Source organism: Gymnoscopelus microlampas, assembly GCF_963454915.1.
Source record: "Gymnoscopelus microlampas genome assembly, chromosome: 16".
NCBI lineage: Eukaryota > Metazoa > Chordata > Actinopteri > Myctophiformes > Myctophidae > Gymnoscopelus > Gymnoscopelus microlampas.
Window position 1 is genome coordinate 25697004 of NC_139953.1, and position 19804 is coordinate 25716807.

Consider the following 19804-nt stretch of genomic DNA (forward strand, 5'->3'; position numbering starts at 1 on the left):
TGTTCCTAGCTCCTGCTATATAAATAAAGATCTTAACTATATAGATAGAGCCAGGAGTTTTGCCAACGTGTAGTTGTATTTTATATTTTGGATGCCATATTCTGCACCATATATCACTAAACAACCATGTTGAGGCAACATGGCTGCCACGAAAGGCAACAAACTGGCCATCACTTACGGAGGACAAAACACACTGTAGCAAAAAATGTATTCACTTAAATTCCTCCTAGCCAAGTTGAGCTGGGAGGACCAACTTGGCTAGGAGGTTGATCTAGGAGGTTGGTCCTTACGACCCGGCCTAGGGGTCACCAGGTGTAACATAAAAATGGACTCCCTCCTACCCAGTTCCCAATTCAGACAAGCCACACAGGTTTAAAATCATATGAGTTCAGGATTTAGGTCTTGCCCTAATGGTTAAAGAAATTTATGTTCACCTATGCCTTTATTTGCTGCTAATAATTTATTTCTTTTATGTTTTTTCTAATTTGCTTTTTTCTGATCTTAATCTTTTTTTTATCTATAATATAAAGCACTTTGAATTGCCTGTGTATGAAATGTTCTATACAACCTGTCTTGTTTTGGTATAGTTGAGTAAAAGTAATGTTTTCCTATTTTTTTGTTACTGTAAATACTTGTCATTTGGAACTGCCACTACCTCCTTACATGATTATTTCTATTCTCTAAAACAACGGCAAAGGATGCTGTCAAAGCTGGGAATAAACATGTCTTGATACCAAGAGATGTACGTATTAGCCTACTACTTAAGATAAAGTAGAAAATGATGGTCACATAATATTTACATGAAATTGGGGTGTCTGGGTTATGCAGGGGGAAAGATCCTGCCCACCACCACGGAGACCAGGGGTTCACAACGCAAGTATTGGAAGCCCTTGTTTGTTTTTTGTTTCTGTTTATAGCATGATATATCCCTTTATATCAATCAATCAAAAGTGGGCGGGATGGCAATCTCTGCACTAGTGACTACAGGTTGGTCAGGGTGCCAGTTCAGTGGGGTGCAGAACCAGGGGGAAGTCCTCCCGGTCACACTGCTTGTCTACACCCTCCCTACCGGACGAAACAGTAAGGGGTCAGTAGTGACAGGGGATTACTGTACAAGGGATTCCCTTGTACAAAGAAAATAGTTGCAAAAAAAACAAGATAGGGCCTAATAATGGCGTGGCTCCCAAGTGGATCTCGGACTTCATGTTTGCCGGACAGTCATCTATGACATACTGTATCTATGATGTATGACTCCATATATGGGCAAGGTTTCCACCCGAACCAACCGCCGTTCTTTTCCATTATAAAATTAATTAATTAAAAAAAATATACAACGTGAACAAAATGTGGCAGTCCAGCAGTTTGCGAGATTAGCCTTAGGCAAAAGAACAGACAGACCTATTTGTAGATTGCCTCGTACAGAGCCACTCTGTAAAAAGAGTGGACCTCGTGGTGGTCCATGTGGCAGCGACGCCCCTTTGCAGTTCAGCATTTTTGACCATAACTTCAAAGAAGTAACTGATCAGCAGTGTTTATGCAGAAGTGATGAGATGAGATGAGAAGTGTGACCAGTTACAGTTTCTTTGTTTTAATTTTTTTTGTTGGAGACACCATTTATTTTAGAATGACTTTTTGGTAACAATTACAAACTGTAAACAAAAAGAAGAAAAAATATACGTATGTGTTTGAATGGGGAGAATCTACACTGGGTGCAGCAGATGGCCAGGGTCTTCTTCTTAAAACATACATGTGTTTGCATGGGGAGAATCTTCAGGGTATTCTACTTCAAAAGCTTCTTGATGGACATGTTCTTCTCGCTATCTTTCAGCATCACCTTTGCCACAGCCATCTCGAAGTCCTCTTGTGTAACGTGCACTCTCCTCTCTCTCAGAGCATACATCCCTGACTCAGTGCACACACCCTTGACCTCGGCTCCAGAGGCTCCAGGCATGAGCTCAGCGATCTTCCTCAAATTGATGCCACGTGTCAGATTCATCTTCCTAGAGTGGATCTTCAGGATGTCCAAACGGGCCTCCTCATTGGGAGGGGGAAACTCAATCTTCCTGTCAATTCGGCCTGGCCTGAGCAGTGCTGAATCCAGGATGTCAATACGGTTGGTGGCCATGATGACCTTAATGTTTTTGGTGGCCTCGAAGCCATCCAGTTGATTGAGCAGCTCTAACATTGTCCTCTGCACCTCGCTGTCCCCAGAGCCACCCTCCAGGCGTGATGAGCCTATGGAGTCAATCTCATCCATGAAGATGATTGAAGGAGCGTGCTCCCTGGCCATGACAAACAGCTCTCGCACCATACGGGCACCCTCTCCGATAAACTTCTGGACCAACTCGGAGCCAGAAACCCTGATGAAGGTGCAATCGGTGTGGTGGGCCACAGCTCTGGCCAGCAGGGTCTTTCCTGTGCCTGGAGGGCCGTACAACAGCACACCCTTTGGCTGTGCAATACCCAAAGCTTCGAAGAGCTCTGGGTGCTTGACAGGCAACTCAATCACTTCCTTGATCTCCTTGATCTGCTTGTCCAGGCCACCAATCATTTCGTAGGTGGAGTCCGGCACCTTCTCCACCATCATAAGGGACACCAGAGGGTCCACCTTATTGGGAAGTATCTTATGCAGGGTATAGCTATCGTTGCGCAGAGCCACACGGCAATTGGGAGTCACATCATTGATATCAATGTTTTTGTCCACATCCACAACAAACTTTCCTTCTTGATGCACCTTTACCAGTACTTTCTTTTTGTCCATAGCCCTAACCACTTCCCCCACATACGATCCTTGTTCCTGAAGTAACTGCAGCTCCTCACGGAGGAGACGCACTTTAGCATTGAGCTCATTCCTCTGCGCCTGTAGACGTCTGAGATTCTGGCTTTTGTCATTCACTGTCAACTCTAAATCCTGTATTTTGAACAGGTAATACTTCCGAATATCAATTTCCGAATATCTTTCTCTGGTGATCCCAGTTTGCACAGACTCCATACTCTCTGTATACAACTTGAGTGTAAATAAGCCTGTCAACTGTCTAGCTCCAGTTACTGTTTAAATATACCGTTTGTCCACTGAGGCATGACGTATTACACCTCTCAGCCAATCACATGTGAGGTTGGAATGTATGACAGTATGACTTTGTCTGGCAAAGCCATATATGGTTATTGTGATTATTACCTTTATACTGCTGGCTGTGCCCCCTGATGTCACTACGGTGGTGTCAGGCATATCCATATATGGATTGGGCTGTGTCAGTTATGCCCAAATCTGGGACTATGATGTCAGTCCTGGATGTTTCGGTTATCTCCACATATGGAGTTTCCAGGAGGGATTTTCTGATGTCAGAGCGAGGTATGTTAGGAATCTCCCCTTCTAGAGATTCTATGCTGTCAGACTTCGTAGGTCGATCGTCTCCATTTATCCATATATAGGCAGTGCTGGCAAGTATGCCCTGAGCGTGACCCTGGAAACTTATTGAAATAGTCAAATTATTGCATCCTTGATCAGGACCTGAACTTCAGTGATGAGATTGGCAACTGCACTTTTTTTTTTTTTTCAACAATATGTTTTTTTTTTTTTTTTTTTTTTCACAAAGTATTTCAACATTCAATTACAAATACAATAAAAAGACAAAAGACATTTACAATAAACCATACAAAACAATCGCAACTGCACATTTTAACACAACAGGGATAATTACATACGTATGTATTATTATTAGACCGTCTCTTCAGATGGCAGAATGGCACTTCCTTGAAGATCTGCTAGTGGAAGATAGGGTCGAGTCAAGTTGTTTGCGTTCCCAGGGCTAATATATCAGTACAGTAGGGATATAAATTCCCTCTGTGGATATCTATGTGAATACAGTTTCAGTTTCTTACAATATTGAACACATTGCATCAAATGTTTCATTTACTACCATGTAATTCAGAGAATGTGGGGTGCAGGGATCCCTAGCAAAGTCATGAATGGTTTAACTATTTCATGCAGAATGACAATATAAGTGAATATCCTGATTAGGTTTTCATTTTCTGTTGTCCAAAGAAGGATGTCGTTCTGGAAGATTCCAGAATGACATCCTTCTTTGGAGGGGCAGGGTCTGTCATAGCGAGATGAGCAGGAACACGCTTTAGTGTTACCAGGATCAGCCGCTGGTTGATTAAAAATTAAGAACACCTTGAACTTTAGAATTTGGTTCTTGTTGAAATGGTTTAGGGTCACATTCTTTAGACAGAAAGATTGAACAGGGTGATCCAGACTTGGCCATGTAGCTTTGCCATGTTCACATGGTCCTCTGATGGAATCTTCTGCCATTTGTTGTTCATGTACTTTTCTACCTCACCTAGTGACTCCAAGGTCAGCACTCCATCACCTGAACCAATACACAAGGTAAATTATGGGTGCACAGGATACGATTGATCACACTGGTACTGTCGAGATGATCAGTGATATAGCGCAGCACAGACAGGGCCTTGAGGGGGATATCAGACTCCAGTGCAGCACTCTAAACCGGCAACTCCTGTACTGTGGATACACTTGCTAGATAATGTCAGTCCTGGGAAGGGGCTCCCTCCCTGGCTGTCTTGCTGGCCAGTGGGGAGAGCTTGTGGTAGCAGTAAAGTCAATCACTGCATCATCAGCTGCTTCACATGAATCCTTATGAAACATTATTGTTTCAAGCAGATTCATGATTGTGATGATGAATGACCATGTAAAGAGGAAGAAAACATTTAGATATGTTATACAACATGAATGTGTGACAGTGTACTGGCCATGGTAAAACAAGGTGCAACTGCCTTGATTCTGTATTAATAGTAATTAACCACTCGTACAGTAAACTCAGATGCTCACGTAAAAACAAGGGCAGCCAAGAACTTTGCCAATACTTATGACCTTTAATAGCCTTTATTCAGGCTTAGCTTTCTTTTAAAATAAGTTTCAATATTACACCGAGTGAAATTTAGCCAGAAGGAGGAACACTATGTCTTTCTACATTGACAGGTTAGGAAACTGAGCTGCCCAGTGTATTTGATGCCTGCAGGTTACAACAGGAAAGGAACCCATCGAGACAAAGCGGCCAATGCTGCCACATCTGAAGATCTGACAGTGATGTAAGGAGTCTACGTGTGTCAAAAGATAATGAACAGAAGTGCGACAGAGGATAGGAAGTATGATAACTATGGAGTCAGAACAGTCTCATAATGAGTGAATGCACAAGTCCTAATGAGTGAATGCACAAGTCTTGGTTTGTATTCACACACTCTTGGTTTGTATTCACACACTAGATTTTTGAATGAACAAGTTCTGGTTTGCATGTGTTTTTTTGGTTCAGCACTACAAATGCGATGCTTTGCGTTCGTGTTTCAAGTCCACAGGTTCGTGTTTCAAGTCCACAGCTTTAAATCCACAGTCTGTGTATTAAATTCACAGTTTGTATTTTGTGTTTCTAATCCACAGCTCTAAATCCACAGTTTGTATATTAAAGTCACATTTATATTTTGTGTTTGAATTCCACAGTTTAAAATTCACAGTTTGTATTTTAAAGTCACATTCCAGATGCTCTGCTTCACAAATATAATTCTCTATTTATCTCCAAAACACTCAATTTACAAACACAAATCGGTTGGTGTGCATTTGCACACTGCTTCTCTGTGGTGGATCTCCTCTGTGCACGCACGAATCTTTTTGAGACTGACCTGACGGTGGGCGTAGACGAACGTCGTCATTGGCTGATAAATCTGTCAATCAAAATCATGATTCTGATTGACAGGTTCATCAGCCAATGAGACGGGTTCGCTTTCAGCCAATCATAAGTGCTGTTACGTTTCTGGAGTGGACATATATCTCAACACTGTCCAATATGTTGTGAACTTACTTGAGGCAACATCATAATGAGATGCCGGGTGTGTCAAATATGAGCTTTTAGTTTTAGGAAAGCTTCCAAATAAAAATAAAATTGTCTAGAACATTGTACTGCAGTGTTGTTGTTCAAGGGACTTTAAGAAGTATTAAACACTTGCAAGGTTAGCTTTTTTTCCTTCTACATGTTTCATGTCACAGAGTCCACCCTTGACTTTAGACCATGGACGTTTTCAAACAAGCCTGTCCTGGTAAGCGATTGCTAGTGCTGATAATTAAACATTTATAAGTCATACAGTAGTGATGGGGAATTTAAATGTCATGAAATGGAACTTCACTTGCTATTCACTCTGAGCATTATCGTTCACCATTGTATTTCATTGTATATCGTTCAACATTGTTTTTCCTTTTATAGTCTGTGTGAACTCTTCCATCCACTTGACTTAGAATGACAAAATATAGTGCTCAGTGTGCCCCGTTACTTGAACTGACACAGCTATGACCAGGCCAGTGGTGACTAGATTTAAATTCCTGGTGTCCATTTAGTAGTTTAGAAAAGTTCTATAAAGTTTAATGCTCTATAACTTGTGAAACACCCAATTCACACCCAGAGAGAACCCAGATCTGCTTATACAATTTTGTCTGCTCATTCATTTCAAGAAATTGGAACTGAAGATCTGAGAACCCTGTAACTGAACACTAATGATTACCATGTGGATATAAAGCTTTTTAACACATGAACAAAATCAACACTGATGACTTGAACGTGTAGGACAGGTATGAAACAAGTACGATAAGTAAACGTTTTCCAATTGACGTGAGCAGTAGTTTCATAGGTGCACGGCCAGGATTGTAAACATCTAATCACATGGATGTATAGACGGGGGGCAATGTAAAGGGAATGACCTCACTCCCCTAGTTTCATTACTTCCAACTTCACTGTTAATCTTGGATGAAATTGGTATCCCAACCTGAGAATGCAATTTTTTACTTAAGAGCTGCAGCGACAGAACTGTTACTGAATAAATACCATCAATATAATAATTTGGGAATATACCGTACATATTAACCAGCTTCGCTTACACCTCCTTTAATCTGTCCATTGCTTTGGGACTGGCAGGTGGAACATTATAGGACAAAGTTTAACACCAACCTTTATTGAAATTATATGGTATACACCTTAACAATTGCAGTTATTTTTCAAGTTCACTGATCCAGACCAAGTTTCAAGGTTGTGCTTTGTGTAGAGGTACTTAAGAGTTTGTATGTAGGTACATAAGAGTAAAACGTATTTTTGTTTGGCTTCCTTCAGACAATGCAGCAGCATAGATAACAAGAGTGTCTCAATTTAAATAGGGGTTTTGACTGTTCAGTATACACTATTGCTACGGCCCTTTAAAAAAATAAAAATAAATAAAAAATATTTTAAACACAAAATGCAGCAAGTGTTTTTATACACCACAAAATCATGCTGAATATTGTTGCTGTAGTACCTCAAAGGTTTGACTGTATTGAGTAACACTTCCTGTACCCTGCTAATAAACAACACATTACCTTTAACTGTCAGTGAATGTACCATTCGGAGATACTGACCCGGACAACATTTTAAATTCAAGGGAATAGAACTTTACAGAAGGGTTTTTTTTTTCCTCTCTTTTTTTTACACAAATGAATTCCCTTTTAAATTCAAATAAAATATTTAAAAAATGAAATGAAAATAAATGACAAACAAATATATGACAAGGCTTAAAAACCTTTTAGAATGAACTTAAACCACAATAGGCCTACCCAAATAACCCAAATACTCATGCATGTGCAAAAACAAACTGTTTTTTCCCCAAATAAAACACTTGACCAAAACTAAATGATATACCTAGAAAAAAATATACACACACACACACGTCATGTATCAAAATTGCAACAAATCTATTTAAAAAAAAAATAAAGATCTGTTCCCCATCACTCTCCCTGACTTTTACTTCACCTTTCTTTAACCCTCATTTAATTAAAGCTGCAAAAATAACACTTTAACCATGAACTTAACCCATAATAACCGTGAACTTGACAGTAACTTTAAACCATTAACACACTGTGGGCCCACACACCCACGCACATCCACCCCACGTTGCAGGCCTGCGAGACGTTCCGGCGATGCGGTGATTCTGGTCCTCAGTAACTCCAACAGATAGTTCTTTGTTGACACAGTACTTGCAGAGTCTTCAAACAGTACTTGCAATGGAAAACATTTCTCTGATACAGTACTTGCAATGGAAAACATTTCAAACGGCAACAGAGCTGGACTCTCTGTCCAGAACAGTCTTTTCCAAGCAGATGTCTCGATAATGGCGTAGTTCTCCGGCCAGTTCACCACACGCTCCGCTGGCAAACACTGACACACTTGTACCCAACAATGTACTGAGGCCTTTTTACATTTCTTATTTCTCCAAATACATTCTTCTCAGTCCTTCCTCTCTCTACCTTCTTCCGCTCTCTCCCACGGGCAATTGTTACTCTGGAACCCCTCGCATCCAATCCACTGCACCCACTCATACAACATAAAACCACTCCGTAGTCTTTGCTTAGTTAACGTTTTATATTAAATATGAAAACCAAATACCTTAGACCTGTTTGACTCCTTATCAAAACCCAATATGAATAGATAACTCTGCTAACCACTTTAAAAAGAAAATACATCACTTTCAAGTTTACTGGCATTAGTTTGTTTTTTCTCTCTCTTAATTACTATATTAATAAGTCTGAAACTAATTTATGTTAACCCTTTACTCTCCTCATTGATCAAATTATTACAGCATGTGAAAGAAGACACTGAAACAGCCAGTCCTGGTTGGTGGAGTTCAGAGTAGCTTGATACCAGGAGTGGCAAAGATCAGTGACACGGCTCATTTCTTCTTCAGTAAGATCTGCTTTCTTGAGCTACAACAGGGACACATCACAAAAGGGGACCAAATTTATTTAGGTAGAAAGTTGCCTCCAGGAGGCATTCCACAAAAAGGGCAAAAGTTGAATTTCAAATAGTCAACATTTGGAGTACATCAGAGGGACACACAAAGCTTGTTAAAATTTGCCAACACTGACCAATTCACTTATCCGTTTGATGCATGTGATGACAAACATGGTGTAAAACTCTGTGTAAGACATGCTAAATTGTAACCGTTACCCACCAAACCAATAGTTTCACGATGGTCAAGATCAGCAACATCCAGAGCTGCTGCTGCAGTTTCGGTTCCACCCCTGGTCAACAGTGTCACGACAGCGAAACTGAGTGTGAGACTAGCAGAATGTCAAAAGAAAATGTAAAAACAAAGGGGAGATGGCAGTGCCCCATTTAATGGCAGTATATGGCATGAACACTAGGCACAAAACGACAGGATACTGGATATAGTTTCATTAAGTAGGGTGCAAATACCGTCATACAAAATAGGATACCAGGTAAACATCAAACATAGGAAGTGTGTGCGCCAACATACCAACCTTAATTAATACTGAAGCCAGTCTTCAGCTTCTGCATGGCAATTGACAAACATGTCGATTGACGTCTTCACCATTCATGTTGTCGGAACAACTGACATGAAGGTCCTGAGAATTCAGCTCCTCTTGGAACTGAAGGTGCTGGCAATTCCTCTCCACTTCTGGTCCTGGCTGCTTCCCTAGGCAGCCCAAATAAAAAATGTAAAATCATAACTCATTTTCATGACTATTTCAAAATAAGTCCTTGCTTGTCCAGCTGGTCCCAAGCAAGCTGGTCGCAAGAAATATTTATCTGTAGATAACATTGTCAAATACAGTAATGACATTATTAATTTAAAGTGTGTTTGTGCAGTGTACATAAAGTACATGTGCCAACATGTACAAACACATCTTTTTATCTGAATCTATAGTCAAAACGTCTTACCATTCACCACACATACTGGCATGAAATGGAAGGACATCTATTGGGTATTCTCTCTGACAGATTGGGCAAACCTGCAAAACAAAGAAAGCAAAAGAGAATGATACAAAAACAGAGTCCGAGTTAATGAACCTCAGACATACGATATTGTCTAGCAATAGTAATATAATTCTATGATCCAAAATGAGTATATTGTGTGTTCCATAACAAAACAGCATGCCCATTTATAACTTTAAGCATCATATCATTATGAAGTGAAACGTATGATTACTTCCTATGGAATATAATGAACAAGCCTCGATTACCTCACAAGACTCTCCCATCTCTATGGAGTCTTCAATCTCAGCAGTAGGAAGGTCTGCGTCAGCTGTAGAACGGCGCACTGGCTCCTCAATAATCGTGCAGTCTTCGTCAGGAGATGCCTCGGATTTACTCTCCTAAAAAAAGACAGAGCTAGAGACAATCAAACACTCATTTGCACACAAAAGAGAAAAAATAACTTCAGAAATTAGAGGAAAGCTGTACAGCTTACGTTCAAAGAGCAAGCCCGCAGATGCAACGGCAACATCTGCAAAGGCATAAGATTCCCACACGTCAGGCAGTTTGCCTTCGGCATCTTAGTGGTGTACCCCCCAGGGGCCTGTAAAATCCGCCTCTCGCCATGACTGGCATGCTCTGGCCTGTGTAGCGTCCCCAACTCGCCACAACTTCCTCCACCGAGGGAGCTAGCTTCTTTGGCGCAGGTGGGTTGTTGGCCGGACTGGTGAGCCGTGGGTCATGGGTTCGACTCCGGCTCAGGGCGTTGCACTTCTCGGCCGTTACACCTGCCTGGACTGGAGGAATGGCCTGCCCCACTGTAAGAGCTGTCTGGAAGCTGCCTCTTGCCATGCTCTGGCCTGCCTGGACTGGAGGAATGTCCAGCACTTGTGAGCTGCCTCTGGCCATGACTGGCCTGCTCTGAACCCATGGCTAGATGAGATGGTCCCTGTAACTAGGGGGAGAAAATAAGATTTATATAAGGCACTGACAGTAGAGTATGAGGCACATGATATAAATCACAATATAGATCCTCAAATGTTGTTCTATCAAATGCAGCATTATAATTAAAAAGTACATGATGTTACACTATTTTGCTCAGCTGCTGATTAGGCTACTACCCATAAAATACATAAATAAAAAACAGTCTTAAGTAATGTAAAGTATACTTGATGTGAACATGCACGGTACATCATTAACAGTCTTAAGTAATGTAAAGTATACTTGATGTGAACATGCACGGTACATCATTAACAGACTTAATTTTATCCTTCAACTTCTTGTTTCTGCCCCAAAACGATTAGTTATACAGGTTTTGCAGCAATTTGTAGTAATTGTAGAAATATTAAACCTTAATGTCAAATGTTTAAGCATGTTCTAATCCAGGGGTCTTCAACAGGGGGTCCTCAAAGTAACTACAGGGGGGCCGTCAAATGTTCGTGATTGGATTTATTATCAGTTTTCATTAAGCACTTGAACCCTAGCATCCCTATTCTGAGGAGAACTTTAACCAAATATAGCCAATCTACAGTGAGCTTGTAGATCGGCTATTTTCGGCAAAGAGGTTTGGTGTGAAAAAGGATCAGACCAAGTACAGAGTGAAAGGTCAGGTGTACTAAGTATTGACAGTTTTAAAATACACATTAACATGAATCCAACATGATAGTGCAACATCTATGAAATCTATGAAAAAGTTTAACCTGCAACACAATTTTATGCAATATGTAGTGGGGGTCTCTTACTCCCTTCTTCATCTCTCTCTCTTAACTAGGGGGTCCTTGGCATTGAAAACGTTGAAGACCCCTGTTCTAATCATGTATACTTTAAAAACATTTTCCAAATTTTTAGATTTTGGACAAAATAGTCCATTTTACATCGAGGTGCCCAGATGTCCCTAGTGCCCACCTATCCTGTTACCTTGCAGACCCTACAGTACAGTTCAGTTTTGAACCTGTCACAAAAAGAAGAAAAAAATACATATATTAAAATCCGCGGTTTATAAACAAAGACGAGCCCTCATACTGTTTAGGTTTGTCTTCTGTGATTTCAATGACAATAATGAGGTGCGGTGTCACGCTGACACCTGTAACCTGTAGAAATATGCTACCATATGCGTCACTCACAGCCAGGAAACACCCCCTAGTCACATCTTTCTACGGGTCACGTGTTTCAATATAACACCCACCCCACCAGAGGTTTTTTTATATTTCGATAATATAATCCAACTCTTATCTTAATCAACTTACACTTCGCTTGTAAAACAAGTATTTCCCTCATGTGAAGACAAATACCATGAATTTGAGGCTTAAACCCAACGTCGGCATGCCATCATCATCATCATCATCATCATCATCTGTTACGTGGCTAAGCAGAATGCTTCAACTTATTATAATTCAATAACATTAGATGATTTACAATGAGGGGATAATAACATAAATGTGTTACTTACAGATTCACGTTGTTAACCACTACTTCCAGCAGCATTCTTCATATTGTTTCTCAATCCCTGCCCCAAACTTCTGTCGTGTCCGCCATTACGCCCCCTTTGCTTTCTACTCTGCGCAGCCAGGTGCAGAGAATAGATATATGACTGTTTGATTGCCGGAGAAAATGTAACAGCACTTATGATTGGCTGAAAGGGAACCCGTCTCATTGGCTGATGAACCTGTCAATCAGAATCATGATTTTGATTGACAGATTTATCAGCCAATGACAACGTTTGTCTACGCCCACCGTCAGGTCAGTCTCAAAAAGATTCGTGCGTGCACAGAGGAGATCCACCACAGAGAAGCAGTGTGCAAATGCACACCAACCGATTTGTGTTTGTAAATTGAGTGTTTTGGAGATAAATAGAGAATTATATTTGTGAAGCAGAGCATCTGGAATGTGACTTTAGAATACAAACTGTGAATTTTAAACTGTGGATTTGAAACACAAAATACAAACTGTGAATTTTAAACTGTGGATTTCAAACACAAAACACAAACGTGACTTTAATACACAGACTGTGGATTTAAAGCTGTGGACTTGAAACACAAACACAAACTTGAAACACAAACGCACGAAACACGAAAGCTGTGGACTTGAAACACGAACGTGGACTTGAAACACAAACACAAACACGAAACACATGCAAACCAGAACTTGTTCATTCAAAAATCAAATGTGTGAATACAAACCAAGACTTGTGCATTCACTCATTATGAGACTGTTCTGACTCCATAGATAACCAGCACAGAGATTATGACTCATGTAGAGGAATTCCGGATCATCAATCAGTAATTGATGAGGCAAGAGGAATCAGAGACACTATTTCATGTTTGATTGATTGATGTGCTTTATTTAGTAAGACATGAGAACAACAGTACATGGAAGTACAAATTCACAATACAGGGTCTACTAAACTGGAAGGCTCATAAAGCACTAAGCTTGTTTAAAATGAGATCCCCACGCACACAAATCACTATTTCATGGTGGTGGTGGTGGTTGTGCTTTAGTTACTGTACATGATATCACAGGGGAGAAGTACATTAGACACACAGATCGGTGGTAAAGTAGTTCTGCCACCAACAGAAGGGATCAGACTAATACTCACGATAAGAGAGAAACTGTTTCATTAGGAACAAACTACCCAAAACAACAGATACCACTACCAGGCCTGTGCCTTGCCATCTTGACTCTTAAAATAATATGTAAAATGTCAGAACATAAGGCAAAGGGTGAAGAACATAACAATATAAGGGGTATACTTCTACCATAATTCCGCCTCACATAACACGTGACGTTGTCACTTGGTTCCATGATTAACCTCATGCAGGAGTGGAGGATATCGAAGCCACGGAGGTCTCGGAGTTTGTTCATGTGTCTGGGTTCCGTCCGACACAACTTCCCCAGAGCAATGGGGAAGCAAGCAATTGTCTTGTTGAATTTTGTCCTACATGGTTCATCCACTTCCAAGGCAGGGATATAGAAATCTTCTTTCTGCTATCACACTTCACTTATGTTTTATCAACATTTGAACTAGTAAATATATTCATTCACACTATAAGGCTACCATTGCTATTTACAAACATTCTTGTAATTTATAAAAGGGAAAAACTTCTACTCTTATACTTCCGTATTTATTTTTGAAAAACCTCTTGAAATATGAAATCTGGTCCATCAAGTTTCTTTGTTAAACAACTTTTTGATTAAGAGCAAATGAGACATGCACTTTAATGTAAAAACAAATAAAGATTTTGTTTTAACTTAAGTCAAGTGATTTTTTTTTTCAGTTGCAATTTATTTAAAGCACTGGTTCTCAACATGGGGTCTGGGGAGCCCCAGAATTGATAGCTAGGAACCAAATGGACCCATATGGGTCTGGAACTCAGAGAATGTAAAAATGGAACCAAATTAATCCATTTAGTTCCATTTCTACACTCTCAGTTAAATTAACACTGAAGGTTTTATTGTGTAGATTGGGGTCCCAAAAACACAATGTTTTCCTGCATAATGAAAAGAGGCTAAACAGTCATACATATTTTCTGTTATTACTTTTGGGTATGAAAAACTTGTCATGTTTTGTCTGTAGTGTAGTTAGTTAGTTAGTATGAAGTGATGACTTCAGATTACTGTTGAAGTGAGGTTCATATGAGAGGAGGGACGTCTGGGTCGTCTACAAAGCCTTCAGAGAAAGATGTGTGCTCTGAGGCTGCGCAAGTCCGGCTCCTCATCTCCAGCGGTCCCTCCCGGCTGCTGCCACTGTCTCGTGCTACAATGTTCGCCAGGTCGATACCAGAGTGTTTGCTAGGATCTACCTCCAGCATTTCACGACCGTTAGCATTCCTTTTATTCTGTTCAGGTTTGGTATCGGTTTGAGGTGGAGGTCGTGGGACGGTCTTTGTCTTGATTTCACCTTCGGCCCTTGGCATGGTGATGACCATGTGTCCAGTAGTTTGGGACCTCTGACATGTAGCGCTGTCAGGCTTCACTTCAGCGGGAAGAGCCAGTTGAAGTGTCTTTCCTTTGACAATCACTCGGACATACGTTGGCTGAACATCAACATCCAGCAGGGAAGTGTCCATGTGTCTGTACACAGCCAGGTCTAGGACGATTGTATTCCTGTCTTCGTCTTCTGTCAGTGTGAAGTCCAGCTTGGGTTCATTAACATTCAACACCCGTCCTTCAGCAGTGATCAGGGTCCTTGGAGCTGCTTGGGGCTTCTTGGGGTTCGTGAGGTTCTTCTTCTTTTCCAGATGTTTGTATGTTTCAAAACGTGACTCTGGAGTGAAGGCGCAAGGAGTTTCCCAGAATTCCTTCTCCCTCTGCTCCTCCTCAAAGATTTCATGTTCTGTCTGCTGATTCTCCTTGTCCTCCTGGCTCCCCGGAGGACCACAGATGGAGTTATTGATGCCAGTAGTGTAGCCTCCTCTCCCCTCTCTCTGGGAGCTTCTACTCTTCTCCTCTCCTCTTTCTGATGATCTGTTCCTCCTCTGCGCCTCCTCCTTCTCCCTGGTTCTCTTCTTCAGGTACTCCTGCTCCTGCCGTTGGATGCACCTCCTAACCTCCTCCAGTCCCCAGCTGGCCCTGATCCGTTCCGATCGGCTGATCTCTGATCCGTCTAGCCACTTGAGCTGAGGTAGAGCAGCCACTATGTACTGTCTGTAGCCCTCAAAGTCAGAACAGGGGTTTCCAACCAGGAAAAGCTCCCTCAGATGGATGTTGTGTTTCAGAGACTCCACGCTGCTCAGTTGTCCTGTAAAGTTTAACGTCAAATCCAACTTTCGAAGGCTCTCGCAGCCCTCAAGATTTTCGATCACTTCAATGTTGTTCATGGAGAGGTTTATATATTCCAGCTTCTTCAGGCGACCTACATTTTCAATCTTAGGTATGAGGTTGTTTTGCAGGTAGAGAATTTTGAGGTCTCTGCACCATCTCTCTATGTGTTCTATTCCCTCAATATCTTGCTGATGTAAGGAGACCTCCTCTAGAGATAAGATCTCACAGTTGTTGTGCTCGGCCCGCCGTCGGACCATGTCCTCTGTGATGTAAACCATTCTCTCCAATACAGAATATTGACCAGCGATATCTCTGTCTGACTTCTTGTGTATTTTAACACCACCTTGTATTACCATGGCAATGAATGCCAAAGACTGATGACGTCAGTCGTAAACATTGAGGGCCATGTGACCTAAGACGGTCCAATGGGAGGCCGCCTCCTCCCGAAAGCTGTGTTGGTGTCGGGTGTCCTATGGTTGGGATTGTCATAAACAGTTTATAATCATAATAATATAATAGTTAATAACCACAGTTAACAATAACCTACTAATAAGGCAATAATATGTAGTCAACTGCCCCCCAAGTGCAACGTGATACAGCTATTAAGTTGTACATCTGGGAAATCCCCAAATCATTTTTGAGACTTTTGACATTCCAAAAATAAACAAGTAATAGATAGATTAGAAATGGAATGCCAACTTATTCATTACTATTCTCTCTGCTGCTTTTGAAGTAAATAAGTAATATAGCCTACATGGACTGCCAACGCCAACCTATGTATTACTATTCTCTCTGCTTGCTACAGTTCAGTGAAATAAATAAACGGACATTCCGCGTCGACGTACGTGACACTTTCCTTGCTTGTAATCTAGTCCCGCCCCTTTCGCCGTCAACAACTGGGTTTCCAGCTATTTTCGTCAGCTAGCCTGGCTAGCATCGCAAGCTAACGAGGATTTTTACCGTACATCATATATGCGAGTAATCGTGCTTGGAAAGGAAACGTGTCCGTCTTAGTTTAGCGTGAATTATACTAACATCTACTTTTAACTTAGTAACTGTGCCGGTCGATGTTCCCCAAACAGCCGACGAGAGAGCGAGAGAACGCCTTACTTTATGCCTCTGGATTGAGCTTTTAGCTTTAGCTTTATGAGCTAACGACGTATTGGAGAGTTTAGCTGACTGACAGCTGTTCCTAGTATTATTATTATTAGGTATATCCCGCTGATACGATGAATAGTCTTTGACATCGGTGAGTACAGTCGGTGAACAGTTATTTTATTTGATCACCACCACAGGTTTTCCATTCGCTTTAATTAGTCTTGGATTCGGAGCAAAATGCTGGCTAAGTGCTTGTTTATAGCTGGAGCATTCTGTTAGAAGAGCAGGCCAGAACAAACTGTAACATAAACAACATTCAGAAAGACACTGGTCCGACGGATTTTGCCTGCTTTGCTTTACAGATTCATTGGACCGAGGCCCGATTGGTTGTCATTTGGGCAAAACCACAGCCATTGACTTGCTAGGTGGGTCCTGCTCGATTAGTGGGCGAAGCCACGACTTTCATTTGCCGATGATCCTCTTGTTTTGACCCTCCAGAGCAGCCAATATGATGCCGGTAAGTGCTCGCAATCCCTTTAATAATGTGATTTTACTTTACTTTTGTGATTGCCCTATATACCTAGCTCGGAGTCATGTACCCTGTTTTCTGATTATGAACCTTGCCCAGATGTTATTTGATGTTATTTTAAGTGTATAAAAGTTCAATATTCAATGTCTTGCCTTTGGCCTCCAGATTGTACATCAATATGGGAATATGGGGGGCTATGATGGGGGGGGGGGGGGGGGGGGCTATGATGACCATTTTGGGCTATGATGGGCGACCATAGCTGAATGGTTAGTGAGCCAGCCTAGGTAGCCAGAGGCCCTGGTTGCCCCAGGTTCGATTCCAGGCCAGGTCAACATATGTGTCGATGAAATGAAATTTGTCCCTGAGCAAGACTCTTAACCCCTAATTGCTCACAGGTTCTCATTGGAAACAAGACCGCAAGGACTTTCATGAACGACCTGTTAAAAGGAATTATCCTTATCCTTAAATGTTTGAACATTTACTAGGAGCACCTTTTAATAATTATACTCACCAGTTAGGCTATATTTCCACTAGTTCAGATTAAACTTCTTAACCTGATGAAATAAAGTCAGCTGTAGGGAGGAGTGTCAAACCTGAAAGTATTGTGAGGTATAACATTGTCTTTGCAGGATAGTAGTTTTCAATAGGCATGTTTTTTCTAAGGTTATAATTGGCACAACTAGCTTCTACTCGGGTTGTGCATTCTGCATCTGATATAGCCCTGAAACAGACGAGCGTCATGTGAACCATGGCTACATCTGATGTTAATATGGTTCCTTGGGATCAGAGTAATCAAATAAAATTGAACTACAATATATGGTTTGGATCTTTGGTAATAGTCACACAGATGTCTGCAAAGGCCATTACTAATGCTAATTTGATTTTTAAGATTAAGATTAGGGCTGTTTTCTACACTTGTAATTAATCATCACTTGTGCTCTGTCATTAACTTGTTATTAACTTGGTCAGACATTGGTATGATTAATTGGGGTTTGCTGTATTGTACCATCTTAACATCTTAACTCCAAATTGAATCTCTTCGACAAGCCCATGGCCACATGACTTTAATTAATATACCATGAATCATATCATGATTCATGATCATATTATCCAAACAACTGGCAAAGAGAAACGTAGTCATAAGAGGATAAAGATGGGCTATTAATTTAACATCAGCTAAATTATGTTCTAATGTACTTTACATGAATAACAGACTTCATCATTCCTAGCCTGGAGAGGTGGTCCACATTCACACATTTTTAAGCTTGACTGAACAGTCCAGAAGCGTCAATTCGGTCTTGAAACAATCTTTTGTTCTCTTTAGGCCTAGAATGTTATTTTTATGTGGTAACTTCAATACCCAGGGTGTGGCATAACCCTCCAATATCTGATTGAAAACATGAAGAAAATCATCCTGTGAAGAGGTAAAGATGAGGATTAGATAATTAGATGTTTCATTGTCTGAACCTTTGTTCCATCTGCTCTTTGTGGATGCCCAATGGGTGGGTGTGCACAGATGAACTCTTCAACCCTACTGATTCCTACTGCTATCATTGGCCTTTAGATCATTATCATGAATCACTGTCCTAGTGTGATTTATTACTGTAGATTGGTTCCATGTGCTTTTCATTTAATTGCTACAGTCATTTTAAAGTTAGTCATTTGATATAGGTCCAGTTAACTTCATATCCAAACAGTAAAATCCCAGGTGTTGATTTAACTCTGAGCCGGTGTTAAAATGTATTCTTTAAGGGTTTGTTTTGACATTCTCTGGTGCACTGGGCCGACAAGTAATCAGCAGCGGCGCAGCGTTTTCACTGAGACACATGCAGATACTAAACGAAATATCTGGTCAGCATTGAGACTCCAGGGTATTGTCAGCCAAAACCGTTGCTGTGGGTGTGGCCTTCCTGATGTGGGTGTGTCATACATTTTCCCCTGACAGTGGGCAAGAAGTTTGATGACAGCCAATCGGCCATATCTAACCGGCGATATAAATATGTCCGCTGCTCCTTTTATTTGGAAAACCACATAGTCTATAGGGCACACAAAATTAGGCCCTTCTTTAGTCGATTAGCGCCAGCTTTACCAGTGTCACTGCACTGGTAAAGTCAGGTGTGCGGACTGCTGATAAACATTTTAATGTTGCTGACCTCAAAATAGAGGCCTCAGCTGTAAGTTAAAGTTCAGGATTTAGCTATGCAACATAATATGGTCTCAAGTTCAACATTTCAGAGGATTGGTTGGGCAGCGGGCTAATATTTCAATAAGTTATGTTATGAACCATTATATCATTTTGCTACTGTAGGTTCTGTACTGTGGTGATGGTCTCACTATGTTCTTTCTACAGACATTGCTAGCATTTTTATCAGAGAATGCTCTTTGTTTGAGTGAATGCAAGCATGGCAGGCCTATTGGTGGTGTTTGGGTGTGACATAAATATTGTTTGGTCTTGTGGTAAGAATCCAGTAGCAGGTTATGGGGAAGAAATCAGGTTCATACATACATAGCCCTTTGACAAATGACAGGAAAAAGAAAATGAGCTTAAAGAGCCAACGCATTGAATGAAGTTCAGTTGGGTTGGAAGGTATGAAATCTTTTCAGTCACATT

The 19804-nt window shown here is 41.0% G+C and overlaps 4 protein-coding genes across 6 annotated transcripts in view; 1 reads left to right on the top strand and 3 right to left on the bottom strand.

The window, feature by feature from the left end:
• Window positions 1-1780: 1780 nt before the first annotated feature.
• Window positions 1781-2992, bottom strand: LOC311062911 (26S proteasome regulatory subunit 8-like; the record flags this gene model as incomplete). Its single annotated transcript, XM_084082130.1, has 1 exon — window positions 1781-2992. The coding sequence occupies one exon, from the start codon at window positions 2990-2992 to the stop codon at window positions 1781-1783; it is 1212 nt and encodes a 403-aa protein (XP_083938256.1).
• A 4459-nt stretch (window positions 2993-7451) lies between these two features.
• Window positions 7452-12373, bottom strand: LOC311063110 (uncharacterized protein). Of its 2 annotated transcripts, none has more exons than XM_084082323.1 (7): window positions 12256-12373; window positions 10303-10761; window positions 10076-10207; window positions 9774-9844; window positions 9353-9528; window positions 9043-9139; window positions 7452-8794 (listed from the first exon to the last, which is right to left on the bottom strand). In XM_084082323.1, exons 2-5 carry the CDS (start codon window positions 10384-10386, stop codon window positions 9420-9422), a joined length of 396 nt encoding a protein of 131 aa, XP_083938449.1. In that variant the 5' UTR covers window positions 10387-10761; window positions 12256-12373; the 3' UTR covers window positions 7452-8794; window positions 9043-9139; window positions 9353-9419. The 2 variants fall into 2 exon arrangements, with proteins under 2 accessions (XP_083938449.1, XP_083938448.1); XM_084082322.1 differs by having other exon boundaries at window positions 9043-9151.
• Window positions 12374-14434: 2061 nt separating this feature from the next.
• dnaaf11 (dynein axonemal assembly factor 11) lies at window positions 14435-15844 on the bottom strand (the record flags this gene model as incomplete). Its single annotated transcript, XM_084082131.1, has 1 exon — window positions 14435-15844. The coding sequence occupies one exon, from the start codon at window positions 15842-15844 to the stop codon at window positions 14435-14437; it is 1410 nt and encodes a 469-aa protein (XP_083938257.1).
• Window positions 15845-16462: 618 nt separating this feature from the next.
• ppp1r13bb (protein phosphatase 1, regulatory subunit 13Bb) overlaps window positions 16463-19804 on the top strand; it is a 39276-nt gene continuing 35934 nt past the window's right edge. For both annotated transcript variants that reach the window (XM_084083303.1, XM_084083304.1), the window contains exons 1-2: window positions 16463-16815; window positions 17027-17181. In XM_084083303.1, the coding sequence (XP_083939429.1) occupies window positions 17173-17181 (9 nt within the window). In that variant the 5' untranslated portion in view covers window positions 16463-16815; window positions 17027-17172. The remainder of the gene's footprint in view (window positions 16816-17026; window positions 17182-19804) is intronic.

What these genes read in the sequence shown, in the direction of transcription:
- LOC311063110 (XM_084082323.1), bottom strand. Translation starts at nt 10,386, where the DNA reads ATGCCGAAGGCAAACTGCCTGACGTGTGGGAATCTTATGCCTTTGCAG. An exon ending in AGATGGGAGAGTCTTGTGAG is followed by an intron (nt 9,845 to 10,075) that starts GTAATCGAGGCT and finishes TTTGTTTTGCAG; the next exon opens with GTTTGCCCAATCTGTCAGAG. An exon ending in GCCAGTATGTGTGGTGAATG is followed by an intron (nt 9,529 to 9,773) that starts GTAAGACGTTTT and finishes TGGGCTGCCTAG; the next exon opens with GGAAGCAGCCAGGACCAGAA.